Source organism: Arachis hypogaea, chromosome 14 (assembly GCF_003086295.3).
Source record: "Arachis hypogaea cultivar Tifrunner chromosome 14, arahy.Tifrunner.gnm2.J5K5, whole genome shotgun sequence".
NCBI lineage: Eukaryota > Viridiplantae > Streptophyta > Magnoliopsida > Fabales > Fabaceae > Arachis > Arachis hypogaea.
Genome location: NC_092049.1, coordinates 118,723,220 through 118,741,229, shown reverse-complemented (window position 1 = coordinate 118,741,229; position 18,010 = coordinate 118,723,220). Strand labels below are relative to the sequence as shown.

At 36.9% G+C, this 18,010-nt stretch overlaps 2 protein-coding genes across 2 annotated transcripts; one reads left to right on the top strand and one right to left on the bottom strand.

Moving 5' to 3' along the window:
• Nucleotides 1-7,049: 7,049 nt before the first annotated feature.
• Nucleotides 7,050-9,674, bottom strand: LOC112743011 (uncharacterized). The gene is made up of 4 exons (XM_025792245.2): nucleotides 7,832-9,674; nucleotides 7,522-7,726; nucleotides 7,292-7,422; nucleotides 7,050-7,207 (listed from the first exon to the last, which is right to left on the bottom strand). Exons 1-4 carry the CDS (start codon nucleotides 9,672-9,674, stop codon nucleotides 7,050-7,052), a joined length of 2,337 nt encoding a protein of 778 aa, XP_025648030.2.
• Nucleotides 9,675-15,223: 5,549 nt separating this feature from the next.
• On the top strand, nucleotides 15,224-17,716 carry LOC112743010 (uncharacterized). Its single transcript, XM_025792243.2, has 4 exons — nucleotides 15,224-17,066; nucleotides 17,172-17,376; nucleotides 17,476-17,606; nucleotides 17,691-17,716. The coding sequence occupies exons 1-4, from the start codon at nucleotides 15,224-15,226 to the stop codon at nucleotides 17,714-17,716; spliced, it is 2,205 nt and encodes a 734-aa protein (XP_025648028.2).
• Nucleotides 17,717-18,010: the final 294 nt, after the last annotated feature.

The following is an 18,010-nucleotide window of genomic DNA, read 5'->3' as shown; positions in this document are numbered from 1 at the left end:
CAATCATGTCAATAACACTCTCTCTCATAGTTCCCATGCATTTATTAACTTCACTTTAATGAGATTTGAATTCCATCATATGGTGAAGCATGAGATCCGTTGGAAGCATGAAACCTTGCTTTCTTTGCTTAATGAGTTCGGACCAAGCCTTGGTCTATTAGCAAAGATTATAATTGGGCCTTGTAGTAAAAACAATTCAATCTGGCCCAAAAATATTCAGCCACTAGGATCAAAAGTAGTTTTATATCAATGCTGAATATATTTTTTTTAATCAAATTGGGCTTGCTGTATATTTCTTTTATTTTCGGTCCAAGCGGAACCTGCATTACAAAAATTAATTTAATCAACATATATGAATTAATATTTTAACAATTAATCACATTAATAATGTTTAGTCATCACAAATATTAATTTAGAGTTTTTCAAACTCATTAATCTCCCCCTTGATGACAAACATTATTAAAAATGAAATGGAAAGAAATTAAAGATTGAAGTATAGAATACTCCCTTTGAATTTTTTGAATTTCTCCCCCTTTCTAATTGTCACATGGCTCCCCTTTATTGTATGCTATTTTACCAAGGGAAGCTTTTATACCTGTAACAATTTTATCAAGCCTAAGGCAACAATGTTATTCAACATATTCAAGATGTAATGTTAAATGACTTGATTTATGAGCAGAATTGAATGATAATCAAAACTCATTTGTTATCAATAATTTGATTTTCTGCTCAATCATACATACACAAACAAGTTGATGTTTCCTGAATATTTTCTAATCAAATCAAGGCAGATTGATCATAGCAAAAAATAATTTTCTGATGATTCATGATCATCTCAAACCATAGTAAATTTCATATTTCTCAACTTAAAGGAAATGCCAAAAATAAATCCAAAATAGCAATCATTATATCAAGGTAATACAAATGCATCACAGTTATAATCAACCAAGCATTTTATCAAGAAAAACATCAATCAGCAGCATTCACAGTATAAAACAAATGCATTATCAACATGCATTATCAAGCATCAAGTGTATCATTTCAAAAAGGGTTATCATGAATTCTCAAAAGAATTTCATCCCCTGTTTTCCAGTTTCCATGTCCCCTGTTTTTCAGTTTCAATTTTCAGAATTATTTCTCCCCCTTTTGGCATCAAGGGGCACCTGCAAAAAGAATTTGATATAGCAAACAAAGTACCCAAAATATTTCCAAAAAGTATCCACAGAGTATCACAGAGTTATAGGACTAACAATATCCAAACAAACAAAACAGAGTAGCAAATTGAGTCTAATCGTGCCAATATCAAAACACTAAAAGAAACAGATTAATCATCAGATAAATTAGGATCAGGTTCCTCAGCCCCTGCTTCACTACCCAACTCCTCCTCAAGACTTTCCAGCATCAGACCGACTCTATCTTTGCATTTCTTCCAAGCCGACTCATTTTCATAAGCTAGTTTGCGTGCCGACTTATGGAATTGTACCATGAGCTCTGACATGTTTGAAAATTCTGTGAGAGTTTCTTTGATAAATTCAGTTGCCTTGGAGGATTCTGGCCTACTTTCAAAATCATCATCAGAAGCCACAGATTTCTTTCCATTGGTTCCTTTAACAGCGCCGCCTCCTTTGATCATGGACACTTTATTTTCTACAGCCTCATTCAGAAGATCAACTTTAAAGTATTCAAAAATACTGGTTAAAAACATACCATAGGGCAGATTTGCCTTTTTGGTGCTTTTAACCGATTCCCACATATGTCGGATCATAAGATAACCAAAAGATAGAAGAGTAGATGTAACAAGTGCAAAAATGATGAGAGAGTCAGAGAGTGTTACTCTATTATGGGAGCTGCTTTGAGGAGTCAAAATATGGGTGATGATCCGATGAAGCAATGAGTTGGTGGGACCAAGGGCTTTGTGGGTAGGGGTAGTTCCATCCAAGCCAGAGAGATTCTCACAGATATGTTGAAGAACAACCTTATAGGTGACGCCGACTTGTGAGTCCCACCTTTCGGCCATGTATGCTCTCGGCCCTTCCTCTTTGTATCCCAAGGCCGTTCCAATGGTTGCAGTGTCAAGAGTGATATGAACCCTCTTCACATACGAGTGAATGGTGCCATCAATCAATCTCATGTTGGCATAGAATTCACGAACAAGACCGGGGTACACTGGTTTTTGGATGTGGAGTAATGGAGTCCATTGGAGCAGTTCAAAGAGAGAGGATACATTTATCCCTTTGTTGGTGAGAGAATCAAGGTTGACCAGATAGGTTGCACAGAGATGACACTTTTCCATAACCTCTTTGTGGAATTCATATGAAGCACATGAATTGAATCTGGCAGGGTCATAGTGAGAATGTGTTTTGCTGAATTTGTTCTTAAAATCCAAAGATTTCAGGTTTGAGGGTTCCTTGGTGTTGTGCAGAGTGAAACCTTTGGACTTCTGAGCACTCTTCCCTAGTGTGGCTTTCTTCGTTGGAGATGGTGATGGAGATGGAATGGGTGATGTGTGAGATTCCTCCTCTTCCTCCACAGGAACTCTTTCTTTCTTATTCCTTGAAGAGGTTTTCGTTGCAATGACCTTCCTTCTCATGGTGTCAGTTTGTTTTGAGGGAGGTGAGGGAGAGGATGATGATGTAGAGTGGATGTGAATGTGGGTATGAGATTGTGGTGTGAACGGTTTTTGAGAGAAGATAAGACGTTCGCTTTTCCTAGGGGCAGTTTTCTTTTTCATGGTAGTGAAAATGGAGAAGTGGAAGATGAGGGGTTTGAATAGGAACCGAGATGGAGTGAGGGAGGAGGGAGGTTAGGGGAGCATTACAAGTGGAGTGGAGAGAGAAATGGAGGGAATTAAATGACTATTAAGTGGCGGTTAATACCCAAGGAGTTTCTCTTTTATTTGAAACCCATTGAAAAGTGGTTTCCTAGAATCAAGGGATTAGGTGAAGAGAAGGATTAGATTTGACAATAACCACTTCCAATAAGATTTGATGAGACAACAAAAAGAGATTGTGATTTACATAGAGGGGAACTAACAAAACGGTCAGAGTGGGGTCAAGGAAATTTGGTGGGGCCCATGAAAATTAATTTTGGCGCTGTCTCCCCCTTGATCACAACCCTACCAACACACTCTTATTTTTATCTCGTCCATTCCTACGAGACAAAACTGAGCAGAATCAGAAATTTCACAGATTATCAATAGAACTTAAATCAAACATTCCCAAACTTTTTCTTAATGAGCAGAAACTGTCTTCACAGAGGAGTTTTGTAAAAATATCAGCAAGTTGGTCTTCAGATTTTACAAATTGAATATCAATAGTACCCCTTTGCACATTTTCTCTTATGAAATGATATTTAATTTCAATGTGCTTGGTTCTTGAGTGCAGAACAGGATTTTTTGAAATGTTTATAGCACTCATATTATCGCAAAATAAGGGGATACTATCGATCTTTAATTTATAATCTTCCAACTGCGTTTTTAACTAAATCAATTGTGAACAACATGCAGATGCAGAAATATATTCGGCTTCAGCTGTGGATAGAGCCACTGTGGCTTACTTTTTGCTTGACCATATGTTAAGTGAACTTCCTAGGAAGCAACACATGCTGGATGTGCTCCGTCTATCCACCCTATCTCCCGCAAAATCTGCATCACAAAACCCTACTGCACAAAAATCATCAGTTTTAGGATACCACAGACCATAATCACTTGTTCCCTTAATATATCTAATGATGTGCTTAACGGCTGAAAGATGGGATTCCTTTGGGTGAGATTGAAACCTTGAGCATACACCCACACTTTTGACAATATTCGGTCTAGAGGAAGTAGGATACATAAGTGAACCTATCATTCCTCTATACCTTGTTTCATCCACATCTTTGCCATTATCATCCTTTTCAAGTTTTGTATTTGGATGCATAGGTGTTCTCATTGGTTTGGAACTTTCTAAGCCAAATTTCTTTATTAACTCTTTAGCATACTTTCCTTGGTGAATAAAAGTACCACTAGGAGTTTGTTTAATTTGGAGGCCAAGAAAGAAAGTTAGCTCTCCCATTAAACTCATCTCAAACTCAATAGTCATGAGTTTTCCAAACTCTTCACACAAGGACTCATTGGCCGATCCAAACACAATATCATCAACATAAACTTGAACAAGGAGTATATCATCATTAAATGCTTTAATGAATAAAGTAGTGTCGGTTGTACCCCTTTGAAATTGATTTTCCAACAAGAAGGCACTAAGCCTTTCATACCAAGCTCTTGGAGCTTGCCTAAGGCCATAAAGGGCCTTTGATAATTTGAAAACATGATTTGGGAAATCTTTATGTTCAAAACCGGGGGATTGTGCCACATACACCTCTCTATCAATAAAGCCATTAAGGAAAGCGCATTTAACATCCATTTGAAACATTTTGAAACCTTTATGGGCAGCATAGGCAAGAAGCAACCTAATTGCTTCCATTATAGCTACCGAAGCAAAAGACTCATCAAAATCTATACTCTCTTATTGATCATAACCTTGAGCCACTAATCTATTCTTGTTACGAACAACTTGTCCATCCTCACCAAGTTTATTTTTAAAGACCCACTTAGTACCCGTAACTTTCTTACCATCCGGATGAGGTACTAGTGTCTAAACCTCATTCTTGTCAAATTGTGCAAGCTCTTCTTGCATTGCTTTGACCCATGATGGATCTTCAAGAGCTTGTTTCACATTGTTGGGCTCCATTTGTGACAAGAGAGAAAAGTTGCTTAGTTTGGATTGCCTTTTGGTTGAAGATCTTGTTGTAACACCTTGAGAGGGGTCACCAATGATGAAGTCATGAGGATAACCCCTCATGGACTTCCATTCTCTAAGCTTCCAGATAGGTGTTGAGCTTTGATGAGCTTCTGGTGGTCTCACTGTTTCAGTTTCTCGTGCCTGCTCAGGAGACAAAATGGAAATGTCTCCTCCAATCTGACGAGACAAAACTGGACTGGCAGATTCTTCATTTTGAGCAGATTTAGGATTTTCTTTATTTGTTCCAGCTTCTTCACAATCTGAATCATTATCTATCACAGTACTGGGAATTAAGTTAGCATCACAAAAAGTAACATGTATGGATTCCTCTATGGTCCTATGTTCTTTGAGATAAATCCTATAGGCCTTGCTAGTGGTGGAATATCCAACAAACATTCCTTCATAAGATTTTGGATCAAATTTGCCAAGGTTTTCTTTATTGTTAAGTACAAAGCATTTGCATCCAAAAACATGAAAATACTTAAGATTTGGAGGGGTTCCTTTCCATAACTCATAAGATGTTTTCTTCAACCCTTTTCTAATAATTGTCCTATTCAAAATGTAGCATGCTGTATTTACAGCTTCAGCCCATAGAAATTTTGGAATTTCATTATCACAAATCATGGCCCTAGTCATCTTTTGAAGGCTTCTATTCCTTCTCTCAACTACCCCATTTTGTTGAGGGGTTCTAGGGCATGAAAAATTATGAGCAATTCCAAAGTCATCACAGAATTTTTCAAAGTCTTGGTTTTCAAATTCTCTTCCATGATCACTTCTCAAATGGGCAATTTTTAAATCTTTTTCATTTTGAATTTTCTTACAAAGGGTTGAAAAGGCATGAAAGGCATCATTTTTATGAGAAAGAAAAAGTACCCAACCAAATCTAGAGTAATCATCTACCACTACAAGACTATAGTGTTTACCCCCTAAACTTTGAGTTCTTGTTGGACCAAAAAGATCAATATGTAACATTTCTAATGGCCTTTTGGTTGAGATTCCATCTTTTGATTTAAAAGAAGATTTTACTTGTTTGCCCAATTGGCAAGCATCACAAGTAAGATCCTTATCAAACTTGATATTTGGAATTCCTCTAACCAAATTTTTCTTGACTAGTTTAGAAATTTGGTACATGCTAGCATGACCCAACTTTCTATGCCATAGCCATTTTTCAGATTCAAGAGAAGTAAAACATGTTACATTTTGTTCTTTCAAGTCTTCAAAGGTCAATCCATACACATTATTGCATCTTTTGGCTTCAAATAAAACATCCCCAGTTTTCTCACAAACAACCAAACATACAAATTTTCTAAAAATAACTTCAAATCCTAAATCACACAATTGGCTTACACTAAGTAAGTTATGCTTTAAACCATTTACAAGAAGAATATCATTTATACAAGATGAGAAGCTTTTACCAACTTTCCCAACAGCCACAATCTTTCCTTTAGCATCGTCACCGAAAGTGACAAATCCTCCATCATATTCATCAAGCTTTATTAAGAAGGTTGTCTTTCTGGTCATATGCCTAGAGCATCCGCTGTCCATATACCACATATTCTCCTTCCGTTTGGATGCTAGGCACACCTGATCTATGTGATCTGCCATGAGACATGGTTGTGACTTAGTTTCGGATTCTTCATCATCGTCTGAGTCATTCTCCAAGTCCTCCCATGTAGCCATCAGTCCCTTTTCTTCCCTCTTTTCGGCTTCTCCTCTTTCTTCAACTTAGGGCAGTCAGATTTGAAATGCCCAGCTTCTTTACAATTGTAACACGTCACTTTGCTAAGATCTTTCTTCAGTTTTCTTGAGCTACTTCCTTTGCCTTTCTCGCTGAACTTCACTATTTTCCTGAATTTTTTGGCAAACAACACAAACTCATTTTCAGAGGAATTATCACTGGATTCATCATCCAGGGGGTTAGTCACAGAAGAAAAAGCAATTCCTTTCTTTTTTGAATCTTTTATCCAAGGTTCTGAAAACCGAACCGGTCATCGAACCGCTCTAGGTACTGGTTCACTGGTTCATAGGTTCAACCGGTCCGACCGTGGTTGAACCGTAAAAACCGTTTTATAATAAAATAATAAATAAAATATAAATAAGCACATAAAAATATAATTATAGTCTAATCTAAACTTGAAAATATCATTCAAATTAAAAGTACTACATAAACCAAATGTTATAATCTCATTCAAATACAAATTCAAAGTTCAAAAGTCAACAAACAAACAACCAAACATAACATAGCAGCATCAAAATGAGCCAAATTTGTCATCAACCATCAAAATCCTCCATAATTTGTTGCAGATTTGCGTCATTGATTTCATCACCTTCATTTCCACTACTTGGACCAGAAAAAGCAAGTGGTGCAGCATAAAATGTACTAGTACTACCACCACCACCACCTTGATCTAAATCAGCATCAATCTCATCTAAGAAAATATAACACATTATCAATAAATTAAAGATCAAAGCTATTGTAATTTATTGTATGTTCAATAAACTATAATACTCACCAAGCAAGTCTTCAATATTACTTGGAAGATCAGGCTCTTTTTCAACAACCTCTTCCGTCACCCAAAAATCAACCTTATCAATAGTTTCAATATCGATTGGATCATATTGGGACTTTTGCTTTCTTTTTTTTCTTTCATTCCTAACAAATTAAATACAATATATGATAAGCCTAGTATATTAGCTATACAAAATCTAATGATATGAAATGAAAGGATGAAATATAAATTACCTGGATTTAAGACGCAAATTATATGTAACATACACAATATCACTTAGCCTATCATGCTCCAATCTATTCCTTCTTGCTGTATGAATTTGATCAAAAAGACTCCAATTCCTTTCACACCCTGAAGAAGCAGATGCTTGGCTAAGAATGCGAACTGCCATTTTTTGTAAACATGGAGCAGAACTACCAAATAACCTCCACCATTCATCTATAAATTACAATCCCATATCTCAAGTATTAGTTATCAAATTAAGGAAATCAAAACATAAAATAAGTAAATAACTAAAGCTTATTATCAAACAGATATTATTACCAGGTTGAAGTTTTTTTGCAGCTGGAACAACTTCAGGCCTATCAAAGCTTTCCTTTCGATCTCTATATATGTGTATTTCTTTCATTGCCTCAACTGAATCTAAATTATTAACCTTGCAATGCAATGTAACAAGATCAAGTAAAGCTCGCATGACATCAGGTGATTCTCTATAATTTTCAGAAAAAAAGCAATCAGGATTCAAGAAATAGGCTGCTGCGTGAAGATTTTTTTTCAAATGTTTGTCCCATCTTGAGTTGATAATCTCTGTGTAAGGTTGATATGCACTCTTCCTATGCTTGAACATTTCTTTGATTCCATTTTCTGACCTCAGCATACCTTCATAAACAATTCCCAATGATGGTTTATCATCGGCATCTACCAACCTCAGCAATTTAATCAACGGACTCACAATTTGGCATACAGTAAAACAATCATCCCAAAATTTATTGTCTAGGATAATTGCACTCACAGCTCTCCCATTAGCACTCCTTCCTAATTTGTGTCCGGTAAAGTGTGTATCAACAACCAATTGTTGTAATTCCGATTTGCGCTCAAAGATACTCATCAATGTGAGGAAGACAGTGGCAAAACGAGTTGCACCTGGACAAACAATCTCCCTCCAATCCTCTTTTTGTCTTAGCCAGGACAAGAACACCGTATGATTATATACAAACACGGTAATCTTCGAAGCACGTGTTGCAAGGCTAGAAATATGTGGCATGCTGCTTATATCTTTTAGAATAAGATTCAAGCAATGAGCAGCACAAGGTGACCAGTGAATATTTTCAAATTTCTTATTAATAAGCCTACCAGCAGCAACATAATTCGCAGCATTATCGGTCACTACATGAACAACATTATCAGGTCCAATCCATTCAATCACCTCTGAAAACAAGTCACACAAGCTAGAAGCATTTTTAACCATACTTGAGGCATCTACAGATTTCACAAAGCACAACCCTTTCGAACAATAAACCAAAAAATTAATCAATGTTCTTTGCCTTTGATCTGTCCAACCATCAGCCATGAGAGTACATCCAGTTTCTTTCCAAGCAGACCTATAGCTATCAACAACCATTTGACACTCCCTTTTGAGATCGGCTAATAAATTAACCCTCAAAGAGTCATAAGAAGGACCTTTATAACCAGGCCCAAAGCCAGCTACACCATCCAACATATCTTGAAAAAAAGGTGACATAACCGCATTGAAAGGAATCCTACAATCCAAAAGCCATCTAGCCACTCGCTTATCAACTTCATGAAGCGCCTCTTTGTTTTGAAACACGCTTTTCAGACTTGGTTGACTTCCCGGAGTTGTTCTTGGTGCAAACATAGGAGGAATAATGATTTTTGCTTTCTTTTTTGGATCGCCTCCAACAACCTCCTTAGTTGGTAACTGACTCGGAGTTTGTTGTTCCTCTTGCGCTATTGCTTCATCAATTGCATCCTCACACTCATCGGTACCCTCTTCGTTGAAACTTACTTTCCTTTTACTAGTTTTACTTTTCTGAATCTCTTTCAACAAACCTTCCATTTGTTTTTCTACATCATACGGGACCTTAGAACACTTCTTTATGTCTCCACCTATCTTCGCCAAATGCTTTTTCATTCTATTAATTCCCCCGCCCCCAAAAGTACTCAAACAAAATAAGCATTGGTAATGCGGCTTTCCATTTATATTCTGTAAAGCAACGTATCTCCAAGCAGGATCAGTTTTCCCCCTAACACTAGAAGTTTGTGACTGATTTTCGCTACTCGCGGGAGGAAGAGAACGTTCATTCGAAGCAGAATTATTTTCAGCATTATTATTCCTAGGTAGGTCTTGGTTGATACTTTCTTCCATACCTAAATATTACCAGCAATCCAACCCAATAATCTCAACTCTCAAGTTCACAGCAAATGAACAAACAACATCCAAATTCCAAAATCAGAGTATACAAACAACATCTCAGGTTCAAAAAATTTAGAATTCAATTCACAAAATCATCTCTCAAAATCAGAGTATACAAAACCAGAGTTCACAATGACAAAATCATGTCACAAAATCAGAGTTCACACTATCAGATTTTACAAAATCAGAATTCACAAAATCAATTCATATTTCATCACAGTTTCATGACTTCATCATAGTTCAGTCAGTTCACTCATAACAGTTTCAGAGACTCAGAGTTTCATCAAAATTCTTTGTTCACAGAGTTCACAGAATATCAGATTTCATCACAAAATCATGTTCATAACTAAATTAAAAAATAAAAATTACCTGGAAATGAGGACTTCAGTTCTTCAACGCTGCTGAGTGCTGACGCTTCTCTATTGCTTTCTCTCAGAGGCAGACGCTGACGGCGAAGTGGCTGAGGGCGCTGACCGTGCTGACGCTGCTGAGGGCGCGACGCTGCTGAGGGCGCGACGGAGGTTGGTGCGTTGAGTGCTTCAGGCGTTCTGTCTCTCACAGTGGTGGCCGGTGGGTCGTGGTGGGTCGTGGCCTCGTGGCCTCGTCGGTGTTGTGCTGTGGGAGTGGGAGTGTGGGACTGGGACGCTGGAGGCTGGAGTGAAGGCGAAGCACGAAGTGACGAAGGAGAAAAGGGAATTAGGGTTCCTACATTGCAAAACGACGACGTTTTGCTGGCAGCTTAAAAAACCGGCCGGGTCCCTGTTCGGTTCGACCGACCGGTAACCGGCCGGTTCGTCGGTTCAATGCCGGTTATCAAATTCTGCGGTTTTCTTTGTTGACCAAACCACTTTAGTGTCCGGTTCACGGTTCGACCAGTTCGACCGGTCGGTTCGAACCGGTTTTCAGAACATTGCTTTTTTCAAATAGGTGTTTTCAAAAGCAAGTAAGTTCCTTCTCAAGTCATCACAAGTCATGGAATCTAAACTACTGCTCTCAGAAATAATTATTGCTTTAGTTTCCCACTCTTTTGTGAGACATCTCAACACTCTTCTCACAAGCACAGAATCAGGATACGTTATTCCCATAGCATCCAAGCCAACAATGATGATGTTGAACCGTTCGAACAGTTCATCAATATATTCTCCTTCCTTCATTGCAAACATTTCATACTATCTGTTTAACATATCTATCCGGGTCTTATTCACAATGGTGGTTCCTTCATGAGTGATTTGAAGTTTTTCCCAGATTTTCTTTGCCGCTGTGCATCGTGATATCCGTCGGTATTCCTCGAAGCTGATAGCACAGTTAGTAAGTTGACAGCCTTGGCATTGAGCTCCACTTTTTTTCTGTCTTCTTCGGTCCAGCTTGCTTCGGGTTTGAGAGAGACTACTCCTTCAGCACTTGTGGTGGTTGGAAATTGAGGACCTTCCAAGATGATTTTCCAAAGTCTGTAATCCACTGCTTGCACAAAGATCTTCATTCTCTCCTTCCAATAGGTATAATTTTTCCCATTGAAAAGAGGAGGTCTGTTGCTTGACTGTCCTTCGGTCAGGTTGTAGGATACCAGATTTGAGCCACTATTTTCTGCCATCTGGATCTTTTTTCCAAGCTGCAAAGCTTGATCTCTTTGAGACCAAGCTCTGATACCAATTGATGGTTTCAGTGGCTAAGAGAAGGGGGGGTTGAATATTAGCCCCTTTTTGACTTGGTAACTCTTGCTGGTCCTTAAATTCACTTTTGGAGACCTTTTTGGTTTTTGTCTCGTCCCTAGCCACGAGACTTTTCTTTTTATCTCATGACCCGGCACGAGATATTTTCAGTTTTATCTCCTGTGCAGCAGAAATCAGAAATGGAGTAGAAGAGAGAGAAAATTACACCCAGATATATTCTCGTTCAGCTGCTAAGTGCAGTACAGCCTACATCTAGTCTCCATCACAAATATGATGGAATTTCACTATAACCATTCTTGATTACAGACACCAATTCTCCCTAGGAACTACCCTTCCTATCTAGGATAAGTCCAGAATCTAATCCCAATCTGAACTTGACTTGGTCACTGCCAAGCTTTCAACTATAAAGTGCTAACCCAACTTACAAGGGGATTCCTACAGAATCATGATACACAACATAGATGCACAAAGGAACTCTAAGGACATCTATGGCTTTTTCTTTTAATTTTTCACTCTCTGTCTTTTTCCGCTCTATGACTTTTTCATACAAACCTCACTGTTTGCCTTTTTCCATGAGACTCAAGACATGACAAAATTAAACAGAAAAATACAAGACAGAATACATTGAAGGAGAAAAACTTCTGTTAGCTTAGATAGCTCTGAGAACTCTGTGCCTTGCACTCTCACTCCTTGAATCAAACCCTGACTGTTCACCGTTACTTATAGGGAGAAGCCTTCAAGGTTGAAACCAAAATAAACCAAGCCAATCTTCTTCTTCTTCAAACAGAACCGGTTCGGCCAGAGAGAGAGAAGAGATAACTCATGCAAAATCCAACATGCAATTACCTCTAGTCCTTTCTTGGTCACCACTCTTCACCAATCCGAGCCCTTCATCTCTTCCTTGCTCTCCAAGATGAACTTCTGGCCCTTGATGCTTCATGATGATGATAGCTTCATCTGCTCCAATCTCTGCTTCCTCCATCACGTAGCCACTGTAGCTACCTCCTGTGACGTTAGAGCAGAATCAGAGACAAGCCATCTTCTCCAAGATTCTTCTTCTCTGTTGGCCGATATCTTCTTCTTTTTGGGTATGAGGAGCCCGAGATTACCTCACCAAATCTTACCATTCTTGGTGAGAATCTCAGCCACTACATACTTTTGGTTTGTTTTTTCTTGCCATCATTTTGATGGTCTTTAGGCGTGCTTCTTCTTCTCTATGGTAGCTTGCTATAGCTTCCATGGTTTGCTGTGTAATGACCGAAAGAGAAGAGAAAAGATGAGAGAGAGAGAAGAGTTTTGGAAGAAAAGCAATTGAATGAGTTTAATCAAATTAATTGAAAATAACTTGCTTTTACTTCCCTGAGTGGCGTGTAGTATTAATGCCATCAATCATGTCAATGACACTCTCTCTCATAGTTCCCATGCATTTATTAACTTCACTTTAATGAGATTTGAATTCTATCATATGGTAAAGCATGAGATCCGTTAAAAGCATGAAACATTGCTTTCTTTGCTTAATGAGTTCGGACCAAGCCTTGGTCTATTAGCAAAAATTATAATTGGGCCTTGTAGTAAAAACAATTCAATCTGGCCCAAAAATATTTAGCCACTAGGATCAAAAGTAGTTTTATATCAATGCTGAATATTTTTTTTAATCAAATTGGGCTTGCTGTATATTTCTTTTATTTTCGGCCCAAGCAGAACCTGCATTGCAAAAATTAATTTAATCAACATATATGAATTAATATTTTTGCAATTAATCACATTAATAATGTTTAGTCATCACAAATATTAATTTAGAGTTTTTCAAACTCATCAGTATATTTATAAATATTAATAATAAAAATAGTCTCACTAATATAAATGACCAATACAATAATTATATGAAAAAATAAATAATTACATAATTGTATAATTTTCAAGATCCTATATGATTGAATTTAATGAACAAATTCAAAAATATCTATACGATAATGTCCTAATATTTTAGCATACTGTAAATCATACTATAATTTTATATATCATATTATAACTTTAAGTCAGCTCCTTAAACACATAAAGTACACATGATAAAAGAGAATATTACAAAACAAAATTATAGTAAGATTTTTTAAAAATACCGTAAAAAAGACACATATCTTTTGTTAATCAAAAGTTAGAAGGAAAAAAATATGTGCCTAATAATGAACAACTAAAATAGACAAAAATATTTAAAAAATATAAAAAAATGAAATGTATAAGTAGTGATAAAAGAAATAAAAATTAAATAAATTACAAAATTATACCCTAAACACAAGAGAAAGAGAAAGAAAGAGAGAAAAGAGAAGGAATAAGTAAAAAACACATTATGATTTCGTATAAATAGATGACATTGAAAAAAAATAAACTAATTAAATTAATTCATATATTTTGTTATCATATTTATTATTTACTAAAATAATTTGATATTTACTCCAATCAAATCAAATCAAATCAAATAATTAATATAATTAACTAAATTAATAATTGGTATAATTAATTGTGAAATTTGAATGTCTAATCAAATTAATTAATTGATATCATTAATTAGTTATAATTGATTTACTTTACAAATTTAAATAAAATAAATTGAGAAACACTCTCAGAAGTATGTCACGTCAGCTCCATCATTAAGTATAGAAATCCAATTTTTATATAATAGAATAGATAATTAATAAATATAAAGTACGATAACTTTTGACTCGTTTAAATTGATTTTTATTTGTTCCCAAATATTTTAAACAAGCAATGTGTATGTCAAAGGTAAAAAAAAATATTAAGTTAACAAATTATTTTTGTAATGAAAAGTTGGCTTTTTATCAATGTTCTGAAAACCGGTTCGAACCGGCTAGTCGAACCGGTCGAACCGTGAACCGGACACTAAAGCGGTTCGGTCAACAAAGAAAACCGCAGAATTTGATAACCGGCATTGAACCGACAAACCGGCCAGTTACCGGTCGGTCGAACCGAACCGGGACCCGGCCGGTTTTTTAAGCTGCCAGCAAAACGTCGTCGTTTTGCAATGTGGGAACCCTAATTCCCTTTTCTCCTTCGTCACTTCGTGCTTCGCCTTCACTCCAGCCTCCAGCGTCCCAGTCCCACACTCCCACTCCCACAGCACAACACCGACGAGGCCACGAGGCCACGACCCACCACGACCCACCGGCCACCACTGTGAGAGACAGAACGCCTGAAGCACTCAACGCACCAACCTCCGTCGCGCCCTCAGCACCGTCGCCCTCAGCAGCGTCGCGTCCTCAGCAGCGTCGCGCCCTCAGCAGCGTCAGCACGGTCAGCGCCCTCAGCCACTTCGCCGTCAGCGTCTGCCTCTGAGAGAAAGCAATAGAGAAGCGTCAGCACTCAGCAGCGTTGAAGAACTGAAGTCCTCATTTCCAGGTAATTTTTATTTTTTAATTTAGTTATGAACATGATTTTGTGATGAAATCTGATATTCTGTGAACTCTGTGAACAAAGAATTTTGATGAAACTCTGAGTCTCTGAAACTGTTATGAGTGAACTGACTGAACTATGATGAAGTCATGAAACTGTGATGAAATATGAATTGATTTTGTGAATTCTGATTTTGTAAAATCTGATAGTGTGAACTCTGATTTTGTGACATGATTTTGTCATTGTGAACTCTGGTTTTGTATACTCTGATTTTGAGAGATGATTTTGTGAATTGAATTCTGAATTTTTTGAACCTGAGATGTTGTTTGTATACTCTGATTTTGGAATTTGGATGTTGTTTGTTCATTTGCTGTGAACTTGAGAGTTGAGATTATTGGGTTGGATTGCTGGTAATATTTAGGTATGGAAGAAAGTATCAACCAAGACCTACCTAGGAATAATAATGCTGAAAATAATTCTGCTTCGAATGAACGTTCTCTTCCTCCCGCGAGTAGCGAAAATCAGTCACAAACTTCTAGTGTTAGGGGGAAAATTGATCCTGCTTGGAGATACGTTGCTTTACAGAATATAAATGGAAAGCCGCATTACCAATGCTTATTTTGTTTGAGTACTTTTGGGGGCGGGGGAATTAATAGAATGAAAAAGCATTTGGCGAAGATAGGTGGAGACATAAAGAAGTGTTCTAAGGTCCCGTATGATGTAGAAAAACAAATGGAGGGTTTGTTGAAAGAGATTCAAAAAAGTAAAACTAGTAAAAGGAAAGTAAGTTTCAACGAAGAGGGTACCGATGAGTGTGAGGATGCAATTGATGAAGCAATAGCGCAAGAGGAACAACAAACTCCGAGTCAGTTACCAACTAAGGAGGTTGTTGGAGGCGATCCAAAAAAGAAAGCAAAAATCATTATTCCTCCTATGTTTGCACCAAGAACAACTCCGGGAAGTCAACCAAGTCTGAAAAGCGTGTTTCAAAACAAAGAGGCACTTCATGAAGTTGATAAGCGAGTGGCTAGATGGCTTTTGGATTGTAGGATTCCTTTCAATGCGGTTATGTCACCTTTTTTTCAAGATATGTTGGATGGTGTAGCTGGCTTTGGGCCTGGTTATAAAGGTCCTTCTTATGACTCTTTGAGGGTTAATTTATTAGCCGATCTCAAAAGGGAGTGTCAAATGGTTGTTGATAGCTATAGGTCTGCTTGGAAAGAAACTGGATGTACTCTCATGGCTGATGGTTGGACAGATCAAAGGCAAAGAACATTGATTAATTTTTTGGTTTATTGTTCGAAAGGGTTGTGCTTTGTGAAATCTGTAGATGCCTCAAGTATGGTTAAAAATGCTTCTAGCTTGTGTGACTTGTTTTCAGAGGTGATTGAATGGATTGGACCTGATAATGTTGTTCATGTAGTGACCGATAATGCTGCGAATTATGTTGCTGCTGGTAGGCTTATTAATAAGAAATTTGAAAATATTCACTGGTCACCTTGTGCTGCTCATTGCTTGAATCTTATTCTAAAAGATATAAGCAGCATGCTACATATTTCTAGCCTTGCAACACGTGCTTCGAAGATTACCGTGTTTGTATATAATCATACAGTGTTCTTGTCCTGGCTAAGACAAAAAGAGGATTGGAGGGAGATTGTTCGTCCTGGTGCAACTCGTTTTGCCACTGTCTTCCTCACATTGATGAGTATCTTTGAGCGCAAATCGGAATTACAACAATTGGTTGTTGATACACACTTTACCGGACACAAATTAGGAAGGAGTGCTAATGGGAGAGCTGTGAGTGCAATTATCCTAGACAATAAATTTTGGGATGATTGTTTTACTGTATGCCAAATTGTGAGTCCGTTGATTAAATTGCTGAGGTTGGTAGATGCCGATGATAAACCATCATTGGGAATTGTTTATGAAGGTATGCTGAGGTCAGAAAATGGAATCAAAGAAATGTTCAAGCATAGGAAGAGTGCATATCAACCTTACACAGAGATTATCAACTCAAGATGGGACAAACATTTGAAAAAAAATCTTCACGCAGCAGCCTATTTCTTGAATCCTGATTGCTTTTTTTCTGAAAATTATAGAGAATCACCTGATGTCATGCGAGCTTTACTTGATCTTGTTACATTGCATTGCAAGGTTAATAATTTAGATTCAGTTGAGGCAATGAAAGAAATACACATATATAGAGATCGAAAGGAAAGCTTTGATAGGCCTGAAGTTGTTCCAGCTGCAAAAAAACTTCAACCTGGTAATAATATCTGTTTGATAATAAGCTTTAGTTATTTACTTATTTTATGTTTTGATTTCCTTAATTTGATAACTAATACTTGAGATATGGGATTGTAATTTATAGATGAATGGTGGAGGTTATTTGGTAGTTCTGCTCCATGTTTACAAAAAATGGCAGTTCGCATTCTTAGCCAAGCATCTGCTTCTTCAGAGTGTGAAAGGAATTGGAGTCTTTTTGATCAAATTCATACAGCAAGAAGGAATAGATTGGAGCATGATAGGCTAAGTGATATTGTGTATGTTACATATAATTTGCGTCTTAAATCCAGGTAATTTATATTTCATCCTTTCATTTCATATCATTAGATTTTGTATAGCTAATATACTAGGCTTATTATATATTGTATTTAATTTGTTAGGAATGAAAGAAAAAAAAGAAAGCAAAAGTCCCAATATGATCCAATCGATATTGAAACTATTGATAAGGTTGATTTTTGGGTGACGGAAGAGGTTGTTGAAAAAGAGCCTGATCTTCCAAGTAATATTGAAGACTTGCTTGGTGAGTATTATAGTTTATTAAACATATAATAAATTACAATAGCTTTGATCTTTAATTTATTGATAATGTGTTATATTTTCTTAGATGAGATTGATGCTGATTTAGATTAAGGTGGTGGTGGTGGTAGTACTAGTACATTTTATGCTGCACCACTTGCTTTTTCTGGTCCAAGTAGTGGAAATGAAGGTGATGAAATCAATGACGCAAATCTGCAACAAATTATGGAGGATTTTGATGGTTGATGACAAATTTGGCTCATTTTGATGCTGCTATGTTATGTTTGGTTGTTTGTTTGTTGACTTTTGAACTTTGAATTTGTATTTGAATGAGATTATAACATTTGGTTTATGTAGTACTTTTAATTTGAATGATATTTTCAAGTTTAGATTAGACTATAATTATAT